At 37.3% G+C, this 24,643-nt stretch overlaps 1 protein-coding gene across 1 annotated transcript in view; it reads left to right on the top strand.

Moving 5' to 3' along the window:
- Positions 1 to 24,643, top strand: part of LOC109107444 (nesprin-1-like) — a 105,766-nt gene that overhangs the window by 1,979 nt on the left and 79,144 nt on the right. The window contains 18 exon segments of the mRNA XM_042773558.1: positions 9,066 to 9,127; positions 13,492 to 13,587; positions 13,747 to 13,830; positions 15,339 to 15,431; positions 15,527 to 15,705; positions 15,876 to 16,072; positions 17,537 to 17,646; positions 17,882 to 17,929; positions 18,823 to 18,855; positions 19,054 to 19,161; positions 19,344 to 19,481; positions 20,171 to 20,335; positions 20,427 to 20,539; positions 21,951 to 22,119; positions 22,227 to 22,323; positions 23,806 to 24,008; positions 24,093 to 24,257; positions 24,360 to 24,512. Coding sequence (XP_042629492.1) covers positions 9,066 to 9,127; positions 13,492 to 13,587; positions 13,747 to 13,830; positions 15,339 to 15,431; positions 15,527 to 15,705; positions 15,876 to 16,072; positions 17,537 to 17,646; positions 17,882 to 17,929; positions 18,823 to 18,855; positions 19,054 to 19,161; positions 19,344 to 19,481; positions 20,171 to 20,335; positions 20,427 to 20,539; positions 21,951 to 22,119; positions 22,227 to 22,323; positions 23,806 to 24,008; positions 24,093 to 24,257; positions 24,360 to 24,512 — 2,213 coding nt within the window.

Here is a 24,643-nt window from a genome sequence, read left to right as displayed (position 1 = left end):
TTTAAAATTAATAACCAGGTCATGTCCAGGCATGCTGGGTAACACAATAATATACATAAGCAAGCAGGTGACTAGCTCTGACATGTGATTACAATTCAATAAAAAGTTTATTCTTTTATGTAATTGAATGAATTTAAAATAAACATGAAACCATTTGAAACCAATTTTTTCTTTGATATAATATTTTGAGTGAAAATGTAGGATGTGATTGAATTGCATGGTAAAAAGTGTCAGTATATACAAACCCGATTCCAAAAAGGTTGGGACACTGTACAAATTGTGAGTAAAAAAGGAATGGAATAATTTACAAATCTCATAAACTTATATTTTATTCACAATAGAATATAGATAACATATCAAATGTTGAAAGTGAGACATTTTGAAATGTTATGCCAAATATTGGCTCATTTTGGATTTCATGAAAGCTACACATTCCAAAAAAGTTGGGACAGGTAGCAATAAGAGGCCGGAAAAGTTAAATGTACATATAAAGAACAGCTGGAGGACCAATCTGCAACATATTAGGTCAATTGTCAACATGATTGGGTATAAAAAGAGCCTCTCAGAGTGGCAGTGTCTCTCAGAAGTCAAGATGGGCAGAGGATCACCAATTCCCCCAATGCTGTGGCATAAAATAGTGAAGCAATATCAGAAAGGAGTTTCTCAGAGGAAAAATTGCAGCCCTTATTGAAGTTATCATCATCTACAGTGCATAATATCATCCAAAGATTCAGAGAATCTGGAACAATCTCTGTGCGTAAGGGTCAAGGCCGGAAAACCATACTGGATGCCCATGATCTTTGGGGCCTTAGACGGCACTGCATCACATACAGGAATGCTACTGTAATGGAAATCACAACATGGGCTCAGGAATACTTCCAGAAAACATTGTCGGTGAACACAATCCACCGTGCCATTCGCCGTTGCCGGCTAAAACTCTATAGGTCAAAAAAGAAGCCATATCTAAACATGATCCAGAAAGCGCAGGTGTTTTCTCTGGACCAAGGCTCATTTAAAATGGACTGTGGCAAAGTGGAAAACTGTTCTGGTGGTCAGACGAATCAAAATTTGAAGTTTTTTTTTGGAAAACTGGGACGCCATGTCATCCGGACTAAAGAGGACAAGGACAACCCAAGTTGTTATCAGCGCTCAGTTCAGAAGCCTGCATCTCTGATGGTATGGGGTTGCATGAGTGCGTGTGGCATGGGAAGCTTACACATCTGGAAAGGCACCATCAATACTGAAAGGTATATCCAAGTTCTAGAACAACATATGGTCCCATCCAGACGTCGTCTCTTTCAGGGAAGACCTTGCATTTTCCAACATGACAATGCCAGACCACATACTGCATCTATTACAACATCATGGCTGAGTAGAAGAAGGATCTGGACACTGAAATGGCCAGCCTGCAGTCCAGATCTTTCACCCATAGAAAACATTTGGTGCATCATAAAGAGGAAGATGCGACAAAGAAGACCTAAGACAGTTGAGCAACTAGAAGCCTGTATTAGACAAGAATGGGACAACATTCCTATTCCTAAACTTGAGCAACTTGTCTCCTCAGTCCCCAGACGTTTGCAGACTGTTATAAAAAGAAGACGGGATGCCACACAGTGGTAAACCTGGCCTTGTCCCAACTTTTTTGACATGTGTTGATGCCATGAAATTTAAAATCAAATTATTTTTTCCCTTAAAATGATACATTTTCTCAGTTTAAACATTTGATATGTCATCTATGTTGTATTCTGAATAAAATATTGAAATTTGAAACTTCCACATCATTGCATTCTGTTTTTATTCACAATTTGTACAGTGTCCCAACTTTTTTGGAATCGGGTTTGTATATTTGACTCCTAACCCTAAGGTTGTGGGTCGGGCCGGCAATACCACGACTGAGGTGCCCTTGAGCAAGGCATCGAACCCCCAACTGCTCCCCGGGCACCGCAGCATAAATGGCTGCCCACTGCTCCGGGTGTGTGTTCACGGTGTGTGTGTTCACTGCTGTGTGTGTGCACTTTGTATGTGTTAAATGCAGAGCACGAATTCTGAGTATGGGTCACCATACTTGGCTGTATGTCATGTCACTTTTTTTTGTTTTATATGGCAGGTTTTTGTGGGGAAGGGGTTAAAAAACAAGATTTTTTCTTTAAAATAACATGCAGTGATAAATAATGTGTAATAAGACCAGGACTGTGTTTAAAGAAACTAAATTGCCAAGTTTAATGTCACACTAACATAGTAATGGAGGATCCGTTTTCACAGTAGCCTACAAAAACTCACAATCTTGTCCTTAAAAACTTCATAAATAGTTAAAGGAGCTCAAAAATAAAAGTTAGTGGCATATGCACCTATTCAAAGCCTCTAAAGCATTTCCTATTTAACCTGTAGAGGATATTGTGCTACGTCCTTGTGGAGAATTCATGTTTATTTCTGATCACCATGTCAATGCCCACATGCTCATATAGTCTTCAAGATGAAACAAGAAGCATTAAGCTACATAGAGGAACTTAGCATTCAAACACTTCAGGAAGGAAGTTACATATGCATGATAACTTGCACTTCTGTTTTTACCGCCAAAAATTTCAAGAATCACTAATGCATTTTCAGCTTTAGTGTAGGTCATGTGTTTAATTAGACGAAACAGTACCCAACTAACCCACCCACATAGCAACACCCTAGAAACCACCCTAGTAAATTAGTGGTAAGCATTACTCACATTTCATGTAAAAATGATTTATAGTGCATGTTGAGTTTCTGATGTGCAGTTTGGTTTCATTTGTACATATTCATTTGTAGAGCAGTAGATTTGGCATTTGATGGTGACACAGTAATTGCATATAAGGTGAATTCAGTTGAAGTGTGTTCATGCATGTGGTCAAATGTGTTTTGCATTGAAGGCACATCAGAAAAGGCGTGTGCTAGTTACCATGGCACATTAACAGCGAATAAGGCGGCATGTGGTTTATGCGACAGAATGTCTGTGGTTACTGTTTTCAGAATCATTTCTTTTGGTTTCCTCCTCCTTTGTGACTGGCGCATGCCTATTCTGAGCATGTGGTAAAACCGTTTGCCATCTTCCTTTCATTGGCACGAATGATTTTTAAACAGTGGCCATTTCCTTTAGACACATATCAGATGAAAACTATCTAAGAATCTTGTTGTTTTATTGAGACAATGTTTGTTGAAAAAGGTTGTTGTCTTGACTGACTTGTCAAAAAGTTGGTATTATATCAGTAACTGTTACAAAATATTGTTAAAACAATGAGTGTTTTTTTGATTTATTAGAGCTGCTTTACAGCACAAATGAGTTGTTTGCATCATTGAATCTTTATTTTCTTGTTTATCACTGTAAAGCTGCTTTGAAATGATCTGTATTGTATTAAGTGATATATAAATAAAGGTGACTTGACTATTATCAATATGTTGATCAAAATAGCTTGAATCTGGATGTAGGCCTTTTAAAGGGATCCTATTATGCTCCTTTACAAGGAATACTAGAACAGGCTCTCATACTAGGTTGTTCGAAAAACACATTTTCTTTCACATATTTTACATTATTACAACACCTCTCTCCCCAGTCTGAGATGAATGGCTCGAATAGTTCCTGTATCAAATGAAGGCCCGCCTTCTGAAATACGAAATGTGTTGTGATTGGTTAGCTGGGACAGTGTGTGTTGTGATTGGCAGCACTCGGCTCCTGGTCAGGAAATGTCATGCCCCTTATCATAGCCACCTGCTGCCAGCTTCAGTGTAAATATTGTGTCAAAATCAAATCAATTTGAGCGTGATTTAAACCCGGATGATTGTAACCACTCTAAGCTCGTCTGACTTGGGAACACTAGTGTGTCTCCAACATAGTGATAACACTTGCTGCCTTCTCTAGTGCAGCTCAACCAGGTCTCGTCCCATTCGTCACTGTCCAACTCCTATCCCAAATCCCAGAAAATATGCGTTGTAGTCCAAACGAGTCATTCGTTATAGTTTTTGAAAAGTGATTTCTGTTAAATAAAATATCTCCTTGTGAATTGGAGTTTGAGCTTTGTAACTTTGCAGATCTTTTAGTTGAAAAAGTGAAAAAGCATAATAGCACCCCTTAAATGTAGTCACAGAATGTTTTTAAAATGACACTAGATGGCAGTATTTCAAAGTTTATTTTTTTCTAAATATTTGTCTTTGTAAATACACTTTTTTTTGCCCTAATAGACAAGATCAGCATTTGCATTTCTCCACTGAAACTGCAAGAGTGATGTGTAGAATATTAAAGACTGCACTCCATTGAGCAGATGACAGTAACATCTGACCTGTTGTCCATGATATCATCTGTCCTGGGTTTGTGTTCAACGCACTCATTTAAATTTCAGATGCTCCACTCACTTGTTTCTACGTGCAAACTGAAAGTGACTGTACATTCATTAATACTTAATTAATTCAAATTCTTAACACTGGGTGGGAGTGCAAGTGTGCAGTGCAGCGAACTAGTAGACCATCGATAAAGCTGCTTTTTGATGATTGTGGGAACAATCCAGTTTGTCGTGTTGCACCACTGGAATTGCCTGTAGATGCTAAACACATCCATTGATTCCTGATGGAAAAGTCAGTATTGTATCCTCTAAGCCTTTACATTATTCTGCGATAATATTTCAGGACTGGACAGCGCCACTATCTATCTAACTATCTATCTATCTGTCTATTATTTTTTATACATGTAAATATATAAATATATATATTTGTTTGTATATAAATGTATTTATACAGTATATGTATGCTAGATATAATAAATAAATTGCCTTTTCTTACCATATTCTAATCCACACAATGTCAGGTCTTTTTAATCTGCTTTAAAGATCCCTGAGCTTTAACCCTGTTAACTGATAGAAACAAATCGTGACTCATTAGATGAGCATGTGATGGGAGTAGCACTTATTTCACTGATTACATTATCTTCTGTGACGGAAACAGTTTAAGGTACATTCCTCAATCTATAACACAAAAGGCTTGTTGAGATATAAATACCTGAACTATGCCACGGTGAGTGAGCGGTGAGAAAGTGGATTTTTCCTTTAAGTGGATTTGCGAAAGAACAGTTATATTTTGTAAATGCACTTATGTTCCAATGCTCCAAAACATGAGATTGAATTAAGTAATTTAATAAAGCATGTTTTATTAAACAAGACAACACAAAGCCATGCATGCCTGGAAGATCAAGACTTAACACTGGTCACGTCCATTTCTGGTTATAAGATAATAAACTAAATATATATCAGGACGCAAATAAATATGTAGTGTGGTGGATTGGGTTTGTTTGGAGCTCATGCTAGGGGTGATGGTCAGGAATAAAAGAGTGATATAGTCATTGACTGCACCATAGCAGGTGGCAGATGCTTTGCACTGGCTGTGACATAAATGATTCAGTACTTTGAGTGTAGTTGGTTCACGGTTGCCTTATAGCCATTTGCAAAAAATGCATGTTATTCAGTATAATTAAATTCATGACATGAATGATTTTTGCCATAGATGCACACAAAATTAAAAAGTCTTTAAAGGATTGAGTGAAACAGAATATTAAATGTGAAAAGAATTGTCCAGTGGAGCTTGATTTTACTTATTTATTTTTGATGTACTTCCATTCAAAAAAGTGCAACAAGGCTGCATTAGATTAAATAGTAATAGTGATAAAATAATGAAAAAATATTACAATTTACTGTTTTGTATTTGAATCTATTGTAAAATGTAATTTATTCCTGTGATGCAAAGCTGAATTTTCAGCATCATTACTCCAGTCTTCAGTGTCACAAGATCCTTCAGAAATCATTTTTATATGCTGACTCGCTGCTCAAGAAACATTTATTATTATTATCAATGTTGAAAACAGTTGTGCCGCTTAATAAATGCTGTAAGATAAATAACATTCCAAAGTTTAATACTAAGTGTTAGTCGTTTGTTCAAATACTAAGCAATATTAATAGTGATTCTTGCCTCATCAAACACCCATAATAATGTTTAATAAATTAATTGCACACAATAAGGCCAGAAATATGTATTAAAATATTTATAAAGACAAAAATGGTCACTTTCTGTTTGCTTTGTTTCTTACTTAGACATGCAAACACATTCAAACCCACAGTAACTATGTTATGTCATAAGTCCTTTGTTGTATAGCATTCTGGACTGCAATGAATCTGATTATTTGTTAAGCCATTCCTGAATTAGGGTGTCTGCGGTGCTTGTAGTGAATGCCCGGTGGAGTTCAAGCTGTGTAGCACAAGTACTGACCCCCACCCACTCATATAAATCAGGATAGCACCAGCTGCCTGGTGACATCACAGCCCCCCCGTGTGCTGATTGGCCGATCAGTGCCATAGCCGGTTTGTATAGCTGCAGCTGTGGGATGCTGCTAGAACTAGAACTGACCTGAACAGAGCATCCACACCAACATGACTCCCCAGCTCCACCAACAACAGGAAGTCGCCTGACTCCAAAAAACTGCCCTCGGTTAGCAGCCTATCCACAGCGGAGGAGAGAGAGAGGGAGAGAGAGAGAGACAACAGGAGGAGGGGGAGGTTTGATCCTCCAGTGCTCAGTCGCACTGTGTTTTCACACGGAAAGCTCCTCCGCCTACTCTGTTCTGCTTCCCAGAGGAAATAAAGGATAGCTTATCTGGTTTTCCTGCCTGGATGATAAGTGCGCACTTTCACACATGAAGGACGCAAAGAAACGGAGAGAATGCAGGGTGCACAATGGCTCACTTTAAGGACGTAGCTATGAAAAAGACCACATCTCTGAATCTGGTGACGGGATTCTTTCAGTATCTCCGCGGTAAGTGGGACATTGGCATCTCCTCTCATCTGACAGGAGTGTGGGAGCCACTAGCTCAGATTTACATGTAGTCTGTGCTCCACTGAATGTAGGTGAAACAGATGCATGATCCAGATATGCAGTGACACGTCTCTGGGTCATATGGCTCACTAGACATTATTGGCCAGCTGAGGTCTTCCTCGTCTTCCTCCTCGGGAGAGGTAATCACAGTGTTGGCACAGGTCACGGCTGCACACGAGTGCTGATTTCTTCCTCTTTACAGTTGCGCATGTTGGATTATGACGGCTGAGGTGTGCTTAAGGCTGCACCGCCATGCCATGTGTGCTGCAATACATGGATGCTTCCTAAACATGCCCTGTGCATTGCATTAGAACATGCATGCAAACATAGGATGCTGTCTGTCGTGAATATGGCTGGTCTGTCTGAGCCTATCACGCATAAATATGTCTGGTGGGTGTTTGTTGGTAGCTTGAATGACCTTATCTGTGTCTAAAAATGCTCTGCAAGATTTGTATATTGTGTTAACAGATGTCACAAACTTTCATTACTGCTGTTTGTGAAGTCAAGCATCACTAGTACTATTGCTCATACTTAGGGTTAATGATTTGAACAGTATTAAAGAGTTACTGTCTTAAGCTTCTTTCACCGTGCAAACAATTAAAAAAATCAGAAAAAGATTATTATAGAAACTTGGGGTGGACACCACCTAGCAACACCCACAACACCCTAGGAGCTGCTCAGAACATCATTAGAACTGTGTAGCAATTGCTTGGCAACCACTTAGAACAAATTTGCAACCGCATAGCAACACCCTTGCAACCACCAAGAACACACTAATAACCACATGGCAAAACCCAGCAAACCAAAAACAACACCCTAACAACCAATCAAAACATCCATATGGCTGCATTGCAATACCTTTGCAACCACATGGCAACACCCTGGAAACCACACAGAACATCCTAGCATCATAGCAACGTCCTGACAACCACTTAGAACACCTTTGCAGCCACTTTGCACTGCCCTTGCAGCCACATAGAATATTTTAGCAACCGCCCTTGACTTGCTAGCAACCACTCAAAACCTCTTTATGGCTGCCTAAAAACTTCCTGACAACCATGTAGAGTACCTTTGCAACTGCATAGGAATGGCCTGGCATCCACATAAAATGCCTTTGCAATGCCTTGACAACAACACAGAGCATCCTAGAAACCACATAGCAACACCATGGCAACCACATAGAACATTCTAACAACTCAACAACAATACACAAAAAACCAATCACAACATATCAAAGGCCTAAAATCAAACACACAGAAACCAAACACAACACCATAGCAACATCCCCACAGCAACAGCCTGATTGCTGCTTAAAACATCCTATCAACCTTATTAACAACACCCTGGCAACCATTTTAGCATAGCGATGCCATGACAACCATTTATAATATCTTTATGGCTACATATAACATCCTGGCAACCACCAGAACACATTTGCAGACTATTTGCAATGCTGTGGCAACAGCATAGAACATCCTGCATAGCAACTACCTGACAACCACCCAGCACATCTAAGCAACCTCTTAGAACATCTTTATGGCTGCATAGCAACACCCTGACAACCACCCAGCACATATTAGCAACCACTTTAGATAATCTTTATGGCTGCATAGCAACGGCCTGACCTTGCATGCAGAATATCTTTGCAAATCCATAGTAACAGTATTTCATCTGCTCAAAACGTGCTAGCAATGCAATTCCATAGAAACAGCCTGGTGGCTGCTCAGAACATCCTAGCAACCGAATAGCAATGCTTTAGCAACGCTCTTATGCCTTGAGAGCTTGTGGATTGCACATAAGTAGACATTCTGAGCATATCTGTGTGTTTTTGTTAAAAATCTGCATTTATGTTGTTTATGCTGAATATATATGTAATAATGGGAATATTGGCACATGTTTCTGATATGATGTCAATGTTTTTGCTCACGCCACGTGTGGACTCTCAGCTCTCCTGTGCTGGTGAATATCTCCTCTCTAGCTTTCAACATAGACTTTCAGTAATGAAAATGTACAGTATTCAGTAGTAAATCTTCTTGCATTTATTTCTCACAAATATGAAAAATAACCAGGTGAGCCATGATGACTGTGAGCAGAATGAAGAAGACAGGATAACATAATATCTCACTGGATATTGAAATGTAAAACATATCTGCTCATTTATGTGATTATTGTGCTTCTCTCTTTTGCAGATGAACAGGAGGCAGTGCAGAAAAGAACTTTCACAAAGTGGATTAATTCACACTTGGCCAAGGTAAGATGTTTTGCTGTTTTTTTTTCATCCAAATGCCACAACCTTTAGCTTGTAGTACTATTTACACTGGATTACAAAACAACAACAACCGTGACCCAATACACTACTGGGACACTTTGGCCTCTTGTAAAAAATGCTTGTTTGTTAATGCATTATATAGCAAATATCAAGTGTCTTTTGTGCTGAAGTGCTGCAAAAACTTTTGCTTTTATTTTTCTGAGCAGTTTTTGGCAGTGAGTTTTAATCAACTGGAGTGGCAATGATTTTTAGTAGTTCTGTGAAGTTTTTCTCAGATTGACAACCACAATCTTTATTTTGAACAGTAGCTACACTACCATTCAAAAGTTTGGTATCAGTAAGATTATTTTGTTGCCGTTGTTTTAAGTATTAATACTTTTATTCAGTGAGGAAGCATTAAATTAATCAAAAGTTTGTGAGTTAAACACTGGAGTAATTGCTGATTAAAATTCAGCTTTGCCATCAAAGGAATAAATTACATTTTGAAATATATTAAATAGAAAACAGTTATTTGAAATTGTAATAATATTTCACAATATTTCTGTTTTTACTGTATTTTTGATAAAATAAATACAGCTTTGGTGAAATTTTTTTCAAAAACACTTAAAAACTCTTTCAGACTCCAAACTTTGAACCGTAGTGTACTGTGTACTCTACGTGTAATGTTAATCACGTAAAACCTAGCAAACTTGTTTTTGTGAAAATTGTGCATGTTCTATCTTTCTTTAAACTAAATGACACTTGCTTTTTAATGCAGTGACATTTCGGCATTAACTGTGTCTTAAGTGTCCTAGCTTATTATATCAGTATAGTATATATTGGTAGACTGTTGGAATTACCCCAGTGTCTCAAGCAGTGCTGGCTGTGTTACAGTCTTCCTGTCTTTCTGACCCATCATCCGTGATCAGTGAATGGTCCATGTGATTTGCTTTGTAGCCTCATGTCATAATGTCTCTAAAGGGCACATGTCTGTGTAACCGAGTACAGCTCAGATGATTAAAGGCTGATCGTTGTGCAGGACAGTAAACAGTGAATGAGGGGGTGTAATGCTATAATACTCTAATAAAAAGCATGAAGGACGCTGTTTGTGCTGTGTGCTTTGAGAATGAATGCTGTGTTGTGATGGCCAAGATGAGTGGGTGATCTTGTGTTAGTAGGCTGAGCATTAAAAAAATCTCTGAAAATGTGCTCTGAATTTCTGAAATGAAGTTGTGATGTGTGAGATATATGGAAGCCAAACATGCTTTGGTAAATCATAATTATGGCAAAAAAGTAATAACATAAATAGGACATAAAAAGTTGAAACTGACATAAAAAGTCACAATTATGATGTAAAGGGCTGACTTTTCTGCCATAATGAATTAAGTTGAAATTGACATAAAAAGTCATAATTATGATGTAAAACACTGATATTATGTAATTATGTCATTGCTTTTTTGCTATAATTATGACATTTATAACATAAAAAAAATTAATTATGATGTAAAATACTTTTATATATTTTAAGATGTACTTATGCCTTCGGAAAGGTTGAGAATGAATGTTTTATAGTATAAGTTTAATTTGACCTTTCCACAAATAATTACTTTTTATCTCATAATTTAAACTTTTATGTCATAATTTTGATTTATGAAAAAATTATGACACAGGTCATAATATAAAAATACTTTTATATTGGGATATAATTATGTCTTAGGAAAGGTTGAACATTTTGGAGTTTAGTTTGATATTTCTAACAATTATGACTTTATATTACATAATTTAAACGTTTTATGTCATAGTTATGATTTAACAAAACCTGTTTTCTTATGTGGCTTTCAAATAGGCCTTTTCATATATATACTGTATGTATATGTCTGTGTATGTATGTATGTACAGTATATTTATGTCATATAATGAAATTGTAATTTATTTTGACCAACAATAAAGGGGACAGACGTTTATAGTATGCCTGACAGGTGAAAGTGCTTTAACTGGACTGAGACTTTCTTAAGTTATGTGGAAATCTGTTTATGGAGACAAGGGTAATTCTGGGAAGTTTTGGACACTAGGTATGTGCAGATGGCCGTTGAAAGGGGCTGGAACAATTCTCAGCAGGAAGAAACATGTTTCGCTCCTGAGGTCTTTGAAGTGTGTGTCCACTGATTTCAGATGCTGTGATTAAGAGTCAAATTAGGATATAATTATGCATTGTGAAAGGTTAAGGATGACTGTTTTACAGTTTAATTGGACATTTCTACAAATAACCATAATCAGTTGTTTTCTATACAAAATCAGAATACATTTTTATGATCGTCTGCCATACTGACAAACATGACAAAACAGAATAAAGGATACATTACTAATTTTCCGAAGGACGATGTCAGTAAGAAAAATAATGATTTCTGGAATAGGACCTTTTTTAATAAGGGCTACTTATACAACTAATATTACGTAAACCTAAACTGAAAAATATGCATAGAAAATACCTTTTTTTAACCAAAAAGTGTGCATTTGCTAATACAGCAAAGAGAAGAAGCACAGTTTTTGGGGCCGGCCAAAAAGACACCGTCTTATAGAAATAGAAATAGAAAGCAATTGAAAATTGAAGGAAGTCACTATACTTTTGTTGATGTGGTAAGAAAATGCTTTAATAGCACATAGTAAATGATGACATCAGCTATTCATAGTTAAAGTCAAATGGTCTTGTATAATGACCCACATGCATAACATAGTTCTGAAGTAGAGCAGTAGTGAGATGTTGTGAGTGTTTTTGCTCCTCCCTCTCTCCTCATTATGCGTGATTAGTTGCTTTGGTGACGGGGCACTTTGCAGCGCACAAAGAGAGGATAATCTGACACAAATGGTGGATTTAAGTATTCCAGTCAGCACAGATTCCACTGAGGGGTCTTTGTTCCACACAATCTGCTGCAAAACACGACTATGAAAGTTTGAAGAATCCGAGTCATGTGTGCAGCCAGTGGGTCCACTGCAGTGAGGCAGCGTCCGTATAGAAAGCACACGCTCAGTGCATACTAACTGAGCTGCAGAATATGTTATGTAATGCTTCATGAGTCTGCAGATGCCTGCTGTTCTTCCAGATTTCGTCGCTGTCTGTGTGTGCGCTGGTTGGCCTGTCTGTCTTTATTTTTTGTTCTATGTAATTTTGTTCTATCTAGATTTACATTTCTTGCTTCCTTTTCTTTATTTATTTTTTTATTTTCTCGATAGTAAGCATGACCAAAGCAAATGTGTTTGCACATGATGGTCTATTTTGGTTTGACCTCTGACAGATCTATTATCTTTTCCTACTGTGTCCATTTCCTTTAAAATTTTAAAGCACATTTGTGTTTTTTTATGATGTTTGTTTGTACAGAAGCAGCTGAGCTGAGATTTTCAAACTCAACTCAGACCTGCATCAAATACTGTATTCTAGTGATAGTTCTTACAAATATGAGACAAATATGAGATTGTAGTACTATAGCACATTGGTACACTACCATTCATAAGTTTGGGGTCAGTGAGACCATATGCTCACCAAGGCTGCATTGATTTGATAAATGATATGATATAATATAATATAATATTTCAATATATTTTAAAATGCAATTTATTCCTGTGATGCGCAGCTGTATTTTCAGCATCATTACTCTGGTCTTCAGTGACACATGAACCTTCAGAAATCATACTAATATGCTGATTTGCTGCTCAACAACCATTTCTCATTATCATTAAAACAGTTGTGCCGCTTAATATTTTTGTGGAAATATGTATTATATGATAAATAGAAAGTTCAAACGGCATAGAAATCTTTTGTTACATCCTAAATGTCTTTATTGTCAGTTTAATGCATTCTTGCTGAAGTAATTAGTTATTTTAAAACATTTTACTGACATCAAACTGAACGATCACCATATTTATATAAAAAGCATTTATATTGCCTTTGTCTATTTCCCTGTGAATATTCCACTGCTTCAACGTGAAAAATAAATTTGCATTTACAGTTTATTTTTGTTTCATCTGCCTACACAGATTGTAGTTTTAGTCTTTCTGTGATCGCAAGTTTGAATGCTGCGTGGCACTTCTGGTTGAAGTGTAATGTGAGACGGGGAAAGCATTTTTAAGACAAACATCTGCAGTAAACTTGTTATACTTTATGTATCCCAAACTATGAAAGACTTAAATTCCTCTGGGAATGGAGCGAGGAATTTCTGATGACCTAAAAGCATTTATACGTATCTATTCAGAATAGAAATGAGTCAGAGAAGCACAAAAGCAGAAGCATCCAACACATTTATAATCAAAGCACTATAAGGGTTTATTAAGTTCACAGTTTATTTGATCCTCTTCTTTTTGTCCTTTTTCAGCACAAACCCCCTTTTGAAGTCAGCGACCTCTTTGAGGACATCAAGGATGGGGTGAAACTGCTGGCTCTGTTAGAAGTGCTGTCTGGACAGAGATTAGTAAGTGTTTCTGTGATGCAATATCTTCAGATTATCCCTGTGTGGAACCTCTGCATTGAGCGCAGCAGCAGCTGCAGTGCATCTTTAGTGACAAAGTCTGTTTAATGCCAAGATGATGGGTCCTGCTTCCTTTCATAAACCTCTTGTATTTCCCTGCAGCCATGCGAACAGGGTCGCCAACTCAGAAGGATCCACTGGGTGTCCAACATAGGCACAGCTCTTAAGTTCCTGGAGGGAAGGAAGGTAGGCGACTCCAGGATCACTCCGGTTATCTCATCTGTCTCACTGAACTGCTCATCTGTCTTAATAATTGGTGATATTCTGTAGCTGGGTCCCAGCTGGGTCGTTCCTCTTTTGCAGTACATTTTAAAGTCTAGCTTTTAAAAATAAATATACTTGTGCTATAATTTAAGGAAGTATTTCTAGAACAGGATATACCAGACTGTCAGAAATATGCTCTGGTCAAGATCAGGCAAAGACAAGAAATGAACAGGATAGAAATGAAAGCTAAAGTTAGTCTTTGCTCAATGAGGAATTGACAGATAGTTTACATGATATTTCAAATGAACTTTCATATTTTTCCATCTTTTGATATATTAAATCGATTTGTGTAGATTTACCAATTATGATTGCAGCAAACCAACAGCACAAAACATCCCAGAATCCATTAAATCCATCGATAATACTTGTTTTCTGACCAAACATGATGCTGCTTCCACATCATTAAAGCTCCTTTTAAAATAACTGTTTTCTGTTTTAATATATTGTAAAATTTATATTGTACTGTAATTAATTCCTTTGAAGCAGAGCAGAATTACTCCAGTTTTCAGTGTCACATGATCCTTCAGAAATCATTCTAATATTCTGATTTGCTGCTCAAGAAACATTTCTGATTATTATTTAAACGTTGAAAATTGTTGTGCTGCTTAATATTTTTGTGGAAACCATGATAAATAATTTTTTCAGGATTCTTTGATGAATAGAAAGTTAAAAAAAAACAGCATTTATTTTAAAATAGAAATCTTTTGTATCATTATAAATGTCCTCACTGGATCAATTTAATGCATACTTGCTAAGTAAAAGTATAAAAAATATATGAACTGTATAGTAAGAATGATCCAGGCATATCTGTAGTCTTATCTGATCATTGTATATGTTCATATGTCCCAGTCCAGCATCTGTCATCAAACTGCGTCTCTAACTCTGTCCTCTCTCTTATCATGTCTTGTCTCAGTCTGTGTACCAAGGGTCTCCGGTCAGTACTTCTCCTAGTCACAGCTCTCACAAACATATCTGCATTTGATGATGCGTACCATACGCAGCAAGCAACTCCATTATTTACCGATCTCTGCTGTAGCTGCTACTGGCTGAAAGAGCTGCAATAATTTTTAGAAAGCTTGTTCTTCTACAGCATCTCTTTTGATGTTCATGACTGGTTGACCATGAGTAAATTGCGTTTTTCCTCTTCACTCACATGTTCCTCATATACTCGTGCATTCATATTTGCTTATTCCCTAAGAAGTGAATATGTCTGGCTACTTATTTTTTTTCAAGTCGACATGAAATCAAAATGGACCCTGTTTACTTTCTTTATGCACGTTCCTGGTGTTATTCTGCACGATTCGTCAGCAGATAGTGCTGGTTTAGACTGGCCTGTTTGCACTAAACTCAAATCTGTGGATAATACATTGATATTTTCAAATGATTTAGCCATTTAGGACTTTCTAACATGCAAAATATTTATTTTCCAGATCAAACTAGTCAATATCAATGCCACTGACATTGCTGATGGACGCCCGTCCATTGTCTTGGGGCTGACATGGACCATTATCCTCTATTTTCAGGTAATGTTTGCCAATTATGGTGGCAGGATCTGGAAAATTGCCATATGTCTGTGTTTACCTGAATTTTAAGGGTCTACCCTCACAAATGTTTGCAGATTGAGGAGTTGACCAGTAATCTTCCAGCCCTTCAGGCTTTATCCAGCAGTGCGTCTTCGGTGGACAGCATGGCCAGCTCGGAGACGGGAAGCCCACCTATGAAACGCAAAGTGATGACAAAGTTTCAGGGTGGCGCCAAAAAAGCCCTGCTCAGATGGGTCCAAAGCACAGCAACCAAGTATGACAACCAAGTATTTTTGTTAAATGAATTTTTAAGATAAATACGAGCTCTATTGAGGGTTAAAATTGATCATTTGAAATGTATATGTCAACTTATAAGAATTGTGTATAAAAACAGGCCTAATGTATCAATAAGGCCCCTAATGAGTCTTTATTTATTCTCTCAAGGCATTTTGGGATTGAAGTTAAAGACTTCGGTCCTAGTTGGCGCAGCGGTGTGGCCTTCCATTCTGTTATTCATGCCATTCGGCCAGATCTCGTGGACATGGACATCGTGAGAAAAAGAAGTAATCGTGAGAACCTTGAAGAGGCCTTCAGTGTGGCAGAAAATGAACTGGGAATACCGCGTTTACTTGATCCTGAAGGTACTGATGTGACTTATTTTACTCCAGTTATTTTACTACTTTCTTAAAACTTACAATGTCAACTTACAAAATAGTACCATGGTATTACCACATTGATAATGGGTCTATGGGAATACCATGTTTTTTAGACATGTACAATGGCAATATAATGCCATTCTTTTAAATGATCTTGGATTAGCATGGAAACACCATGGTATATTAAAGGGATACTTGTCATTTATCACTTACCCCCTTGTCGTTCCAAACCCGTAAAAGCTTCGTTTGTCTTCGGAACACAATTTAAGATAGGAACACAATTCAAGGTCCAGGAAAGTAGGAAAAGCATTGTCAGAATATGTGTATTCGGTGCAGCGCGGCTGACACAGAAGAGCGTACGCCATCTGCGTACTGCTCAGAATTGCCAAAATGGCGCTACGCTGATTTGGAGAGACACAGAGGAGAGGAATTGTTGAATAAAGTCGTTATTTTTGTTTCAAAGGTAAGCTGAAAGTATTCTTGTTGGTTCATAACGTTACAGTTGAATCACTGATGGCAGATGGACTATTCTGACGATGCTTTTCATACTTTCCTGGACCTTTTTTTGATTTAACTACAACTAAAACCATAAAAACTTGTTACTTGAAATAAAAAATTTACTAAAAATAAAATAATATATAAATAAAATAATTTCATTTTTTTATTTCAGATGGTTGTCAAGTCAACATTTCATATTCACATATATCAAAAAAAAAAAAAATAATTAACCAAAATAAAGAAAACAAAACAATTAAAAAAAAAAAAAAAAAAATTACTAAAAGTTAATTACATGAAAATTGATTTTTTTTTTTAAATGACTAATATAATATAATAATAATAATAATAATAATAATAATAATAATAATAATAATAATAATAATAGCATAGTATAGTAGAGTATAGTATTGTATTATATAGTATAGTATAGTATAGTATAGTATATGGTATAACCATCTGATAACATGAATGTAGCACCAATACTAATGTTGTGTGGCTAATAATGTAGATTCAGTCAATGATCTATTGTGCTTTTGAAGAGCCACTCATTGGTTTTGAGTTTGATGTGAATAGACGCTGCATAATTGTACTGGGGATGCTCCATTATCAGGCCTCATTACAGACAGACGCTCTTATAGTTTCTTATGTAGGTCATGCTGCTATTCAAGCATGACATCAGGCCAGATCAGAGAGAGACTAGCATGACATCATGATGAGATCTTTTAAGAGGCCCTTTGAAGAGGCTATAAAAAGTCTCATTTGACTCTTCAGGTCAGTGGATCGCCTAAAATGACTAAGTCTATGGAACACCTGAGGATGCACAGTAAAACTCAAACTAAAACTAGATGCATGCATGCATATAGTAGATAAATAAAGAGCAGAATGGTAATGGTGCAAGGATTTCCCCTTGAGGGGTTCAAACCTCCAACTTTTAGTTTGTTTTTATTGCAGATGTGGATGTGGACAAGCCTGATGAGAAATCCATAATGACTTACGTAGCTCAGTTCCTGAAGCACTACCCAGATCCCCACCAGTCCGAGACAGATGGACAGCAAGAGGAGGTACGCTTTAGTGCTTATGCTCATGTATGAGCTAAAAATACTCTAGCCGCTTGCTGTTGTTATTTACTGCAGTTACTGCTGTAGTGCTTCCTCATTAGTCACTAACATTACTGTAGTCCATCACAATGTGGAATCCATTCAAGAAACATTTTCCTCTAGAATCACACCCATAATGCATTGCTCTGTGTGCTCACTCTGTATCTCTGTCTGTGTCACTCGCCGTGCGCGTTCGTAGCTGGTTCGTTCCATTCCTACATTCGCTCTCTCTATCCCAGCTCTACAGGTAAGAGTTGATTACGTCTCACCAGCATGAGGTTCATTTAGTGAATGGGACATTCTCAGGAAACGATGCCATATGTGCTAGAAAAGTGTAGGAAACATGATTTAAACCATATCACAGTAACTTACTAAATAACGTGAACATACATATGCTTATATTAGAATATAAAATACAATGGATAATTGATCATATAAATACTTTGAATAATTATTAATACATTACACAGTATAACTGTGAATAATATTAATAACCCAAGACACAGCTCATTCAGAACATGTTTTGAGCAAACCATGTTACATTTAAAATGATTTGGGGTTAAAGATATGTGCAGACATTTCTAATAATATTATATTAAAGTTTTAGTCAGAAAACATATTTTATTTATTAAAGGGAGATATGTCACAGCATAAGAACAAAAAGTGTATTAAGTGACATTTTACATATATATCAACATATTGATATTTACAAAATATAAACATTCTAAAAACTACATAGACAGTGGAAGCATAATATTTTTATTTAAAAAATATTATAATTGTATCCTTTTTTTAAATTCTCATTAAAGTAAAACAGGAAATAAGCACTTGTGCAGCACACTGACAGATGAAAAGCAAATATTTACTAAATACTTACTAAAAATAATCTGTTTAAAATGTTGTTTTGCATTATAGAGTAAACAGAATTAAATCTACCAAATAAGATCAGTATCTTGTTTATGAAATGAGTAGTAAATTCTGGAGACAATTATAACACACAGATGTCACTGTTTGCTGAGAATGTTCTGTTGGTGGTGGATACTCTCTGCGTGTTTCCTCTCTTTCTCTGGCTTTTATCTTGCTAACGTCTTGACTGTGTTGTGTTTGCGTCTCTTGATGTGCCTTTGCTCTCCTGGACAGTATGATCCACCAGATATTGAGCTAATGCTTGAGGTATGTGTATAATAATACATAGGGTCATAACAGCTCCGTATTATGATCTTTACTCTTCTTTGGGATTGGACTCGCTACAAGTTTTCATTGTTTCACACTGCTGTGTTACCTTCTGTGGGTTCTTGTTATAAGGGTTTCTTGCTGAATACCTGCTAAACGAGTGATAAATCATTGTTTCTTTCTGTCTGATGTGCACAGAGAGAGGAACGCAAGGTGCTGAGGGAGGTGAAGATCTGGCTGGATCAGCTAGAGAGAGATATGCTGCGTGCACAGGGATCTGAAGAGAGTCTCACTGACAAATATCAGGTGAACACGACAATTTTCCATGACCTTTAGAATTAAACAGGCTGTTTATGCTGCTTTTAAGACTTCAGTATGCAATTAAGCACTATTATGATTGGCTAAATTCTTGTATTTGAAAAGAGTTTTGAGTTTGCTATAAGGTCAGATTTATTTATTTCTCCTCCATTCTTCTTTTTTGACTGCAGGCTTTTAAGAGTTACCGTGTGCAGTATGAGATGAGAAAGAAACAGATCGAGTCTCTCCTGCAACCTGTACACAGGGACGGCAAACTGTCAGTGGACCAGGCTGTGGTCAAACAGGCCTGGGATCACGTGTCTGTCAGGGTACGTGCTTTAAAGTGTTTGTTCACTAGGGGTGTGTGATATCACAATTTGAGGAAATATCGTAGTATCATGCTCTTTTTAATTTAAGTAGTTTAAGTTAGAGACATTAAAGTAGTTTTTATAAACATACCTTAGGAAAATAACACTACTGGTGTGCATCTTCAGACAAAACAATGGAACTGACATATTTTAAGATCAGACAGTGTAAGTTTCTTTCATGTAAAACAGCCCAGACATGCATTTTAGTCAGTGACTAGGCTTAAGCCTTGTCTGTGAAAACGGGGGATAGTTATTTAACTTAATCATATTAATATTTTAATTTAAGCTGGAGATTGTAAATATTAGCTGTTATATTTGTCAGTTTTGTGTGCATAAATCCACTGTTATGTTTGAAAATAGTTTTTACTTCACAGTTCAACTCTGAACTTTTACTGCTCCACTTCTCTGGTTGCCATTAGCTGTAATGAAGTGTGAATTGGAGCATAGACCGTGGATACAGGGTTCATTACTGAGGAAAGAGGACAGACACACAGAGACGGTTTTGTTTAAAGGAACAGAGAAGTCCACAGAGCAGACACTGCATTCTGGCTAGACACTTGACAGCTTGAAGGGACCTCACAGACAGTGAACGGCTTTCAAAGCAGATCACTCCTTTTGATATTTGTGATGCTTTTGTGTGGCTTGCGCAGCTCTTAGACTGGCACATCCATCTGGATAAGTCTTTGCCGGGCCCTCTGGGAGTGATTGGAGCCTGGCTGCATCGGGCAGAACTTTCCCTGAGAGAGGACATACCCATTCAACAGGCCCACGAAGAGACGGCCAACATCATCCACAGAAAACTGGAACAGCACACGGTAGGTGCAGGAAATTTTTTTCTTTCTTAAGGGACTTACTTAAATCACTGTGCTGGCAAAATTAAAACCAATGTCTGTGCTTTCTGTGCAGGAGGTTTTGAAGAATTTGGAGGGACACAGACAGACATTTCAACAGATTCACAGAGACCGATCGGTAAACGGCGTCCCGGTTCCACCAGAGCAGCTTCAGGACATGGCAGAAAGGTTAAATCTGATGACCTTAAGTTTCATTTAACTGTTTAAAGGCATCATGAAACTGCATTTATAATGCATTTAATGTCTGTTATGTGATGTGCAATCACATACATTAAAATGGAAATTTAAAGTACAGTATTAAACAACTGCACTGCTTGTGCAGTAGACAGGATGGCATACTCAGCCATGTTTAGTGGCCAGAACATTAAATAGACTTTAACTTGAGCAAACTAGCAACCACCCAGAACAACGTAGCTACTACTTGGCCACCCCAGGCAACCACATTACAACGATCTCTTAAGAACAACTCTGCAACCAAATAGCACCACCCTGGCAACCACCCAGAACATGACATAGCAACGCCCTAGCAACCACCCAGAATGTCTTAGGCAACTACATAGTAACATCTTAGCAACCAACCAAAATACCCTAGACAACCACATAGCACCGCCCTAGCAACAACCCAGAATACCCCAGAAAACCACATAGCAACGCCATAGCAACCACTTAGAGCATCCCAGAAAACCACATAGCAACGCCGTAGCAACCACCCAAAATGCCCTAGGCAACCGCATAGTAACATCCTAGCAGCCACCCAAAACACCCTACCCAACCACATAGCACCCCCCCTAGCAGCCACCCAGAATACCCCAGAAAACCACATATCAACGCCATAGCAACCACTTAGAACATCCCAGAAAACCACATATCAACGCCATAGCAACCACTTAGAACATCCCAGAAAACCACATAGCAACGCTGTAGCAACCACCCAGAATGCCCTAGGCAACCACATAGTAACGTACTAGCAACCAACCAAAACACCCTAGCCAACCACATAGTACCACCCCAGAAAACACATAGCAACGCCCTAGCAACCACTTAGGACACCCCAGAAAACCACATAGCAACGCCCTAGCAACCACCCAGAATGCCCTAGGCAACCACATAGTAACGTACTAGCAAACAACCAAAACACCCTAGCCAACCACATAGTACCACCCCAGAAAACCACATAGCAACGCCCTAGCAACCACCCAGAACACCCCAGGAAACCACATAGCAACACCCTAGCAAGCACCCGTAACACCCCTAGCAACCAAATAGCAATGCCCTGGCAACCACCAAGAACACTTTAATGCCATGCTGCATTAGTTTTATAAAATGTAAAAATTGTACAATATTTTTTTAATACAATTTTTGTACACATGTGGCCATGGTTACATCCATAGAAAATAAAAGTATTTTCAGAGATTATTAAATTTTGAAGAAAGCAATCTAATAATGAACCATGCACAATAAAACCAGCAACATTTTGTGTTAACTTTAATGTTAACTTTATATACTGTAATTATGGAAACTAAGGACTCAAAATCCCATAGTTTACTGCTATATTTACTAATAATTCACGTTTGCACAGGTTTAATTTTGTGTCCACATCATCTCACGTCCACCTGATTAAGTTTGAGTTCTGCGAGATGAAGTATCGTCTCATGGCGTTTCTCATGCTAGCCGAGTCAAAGCTCAAATCGTGGATCATTAAATACGGCCGACGGGACTCAGTGGAGCTTCTTCTGCAAAATTATATTGTACGTCCTCCAGCATATTTAATAAACTCTTTTAGTCTGCTTTATAAATCTGATTCAGCTGACATATCATGAAACATCTTCCCATTACTGTCCTCATTTAAACACAGGCGTTCATCGAAGGCCATAAGTTCTTTGAGCAGTATGAAACCACGTTTCGGACTCTGAAACAAGCTGCAGACTCCTACTTGAAATCTGGGGATTCCGGTAAGATACGTCTCACTTTCAGCCATTTTTCTTCTGAGGCTGGAGATTCTTGAAGCTTTTTATAATCATTCCCTGCCAGCGATTCTGAACTCCAGCAGCCAAAATAAGCCTATTGCTTTGTGATCAGGCAGCCTCATTCTGTCACAAGTCCTTGAAACATCATCACAGTGTTGAAAGAAGTGCTGTGGAGTAATATTATTTCTTAGAAAATTATATTTGACTCACATCTGATGGTCTTCTTTGACCATGTATAGTAATCTTAATATAAAGATACTAAATATATACTATGAATGGGTGAATGTCACAAATGAAATCTCCAGGTCATATTTCACTCCAAAATCAAGAGGGGAAAAAATTAATATATTTTTCAAAATACATATTTTACAAAAGATTATTATTATGAATATACACTACTTTTTTTTAAAAGAAATTATGGTTTTAATTCAGCAAGGTTGCATTAAACTGTTCTTTTGAACTTTCTATTTAATTTTTATTGCAGAATCCTAATATATATATATATATATATATATATTATATATATATATATATATATATATGATTCTTCGATAAAAGTTCAATAAGATATATATAATGTATATTAGCAAATTAGAATGATTTCTGAAGAATCATGTGACTCTGAAGACTGGAGTAATGATGCTGAATATGTAGTTTTGCATCACAGAAATGAATGACATTTTAAAATATATTTACATAGAAAACATTTATTTTAGATTCCGATAATATTTCACAATGTAACTGTGTTTTAATATTGTTTTATTAAATAAGTTGGGGTAAATGTGTTTTAATATAATAAAAATAATGTGACAAAAAATTATTGTTGAAATTAATTAAAAAAAAAAAAAAAAAAAAAAAAAAAATATAATATATATATAAATATAAATATATATATATATATATATATATATATATATATAGCCTATATTAATGCAAAATATTTTTTTTTATTTTTAATCTTTTGAAAATGGCAAGAAACATGACCTGGACATGTAATGGTTGGGTCTTAGGAATATATTTGCCTGACTACATACCATACCATACTGAGTGTAGTAATGTGGTTTAACTATTTCATATTCTAGGCAGTAAAATCCCTAAGAGAGGTGAGTTTAGAGGAACCAGAGTACTCTCTAACATAGTGACTGTTTAGATCATGTGGTTGATCTTGATTGAAGTGTGTAACATCACAATACAGTGATTTCACTTCTACTAACCTCTCCTGTCAGTTCACTTAGGCTGATGAGACACGGGGCAACTTTTTGAGTATCCAGAGTATCCATTCTCAATGTGAAAGTGCCCAAGCAACATTGCTCAAAAAGTTGCCCCGTGTATCATCAGTAGCTGGTACTCTAATCCACAACAGTGATCACTGTCCTGACTCTAGGGATTGATTTGTGTGCAACTCAAAAAATCACATTGAGAAATGCATTTGTTTTCAGTGGTAATCATAATGTGATTTGCCTTCAGCTGAGGAGGTAGAAGGCGTGAATAAGTTTCTGAGCGATGCGACAGCGCAGTGGAAGAACCTGTCAGTGGAGGTGCGCAGCGTCCGCAGCATGCTAGAGGAAGTGATCTGCAACTGGGAGAAATACAGCAGCACAGTGGCCAGCCTGCAGGCCTGGCTGGAGGACGCCGAGAAGATGCTCAACCAGTCAGAGAGCGACAAACGGGTGCGTTGAAAAAGTGTGTTGCTTTCAGATGAAATGCTGTCGAATGAAAACTGTTGTGTATAAAGAGTGTGAATTCTTCTGCAGGAGTTTTTCCGGAATCTTCCTCACTGGATTCAGCAGCACATGGACATGAATGATGCTGGAAACTTCCTGATTGAGACGTGCGATGAGACAGTGTCTCGAGAACTGAAACAGCAGTTGCTCCTTCTCAATGGCAGATGGAGAGAGCTGTTTGTCAAAGTCAAACATGTAAGACGTCAAGCATTTAGTTTTTATCTCTCAAGTCAAGGTTTCTCTCACCCAACACATTCATAATTTAGTTTTTCATGACTGTTTTCCTCTTTTTCTTAGTATGCAAGAGCAGATGAAGTGGACAAGCTGAGAAAAGATTATGACGATGGGATTGAAGCTTTAAAAGCATTTATTGACTCAGCCAATGAGAGGATGAACACTCCAGTTCAAGTTTCATTTCTGAACATACGGACATATCTACAAGACATTGAGGTAATCCAAGTTTACTAAGCTGGTTCTCTGGAATACTTGATTCTGATTGGTCGATCGCAGCGTGTACCACTTTTGAGTGATAAAACCTCTTGAATTTGTCATTTTCAAGCAGCTGACTGTGTATTGACTGA

Source organism: Cyprinus carpio, chromosome A17 (genome assembly GCF_018340385.1).
Source record: "Cyprinus carpio isolate SPL01 chromosome A17, ASM1834038v1, whole genome shotgun sequence".
In the NCBI taxonomy this organism is placed as follows: domain Eukaryota; kingdom Metazoa; phylum Chordata; class Actinopteri; order Cypriniformes; family Cyprinidae; genus Cyprinus; species Cyprinus carpio.
The sequence above is the reverse complement of the archived record's forward strand: the minus strand, read 5'-3'. Positions and strand labels throughout refer to the sequence as shown.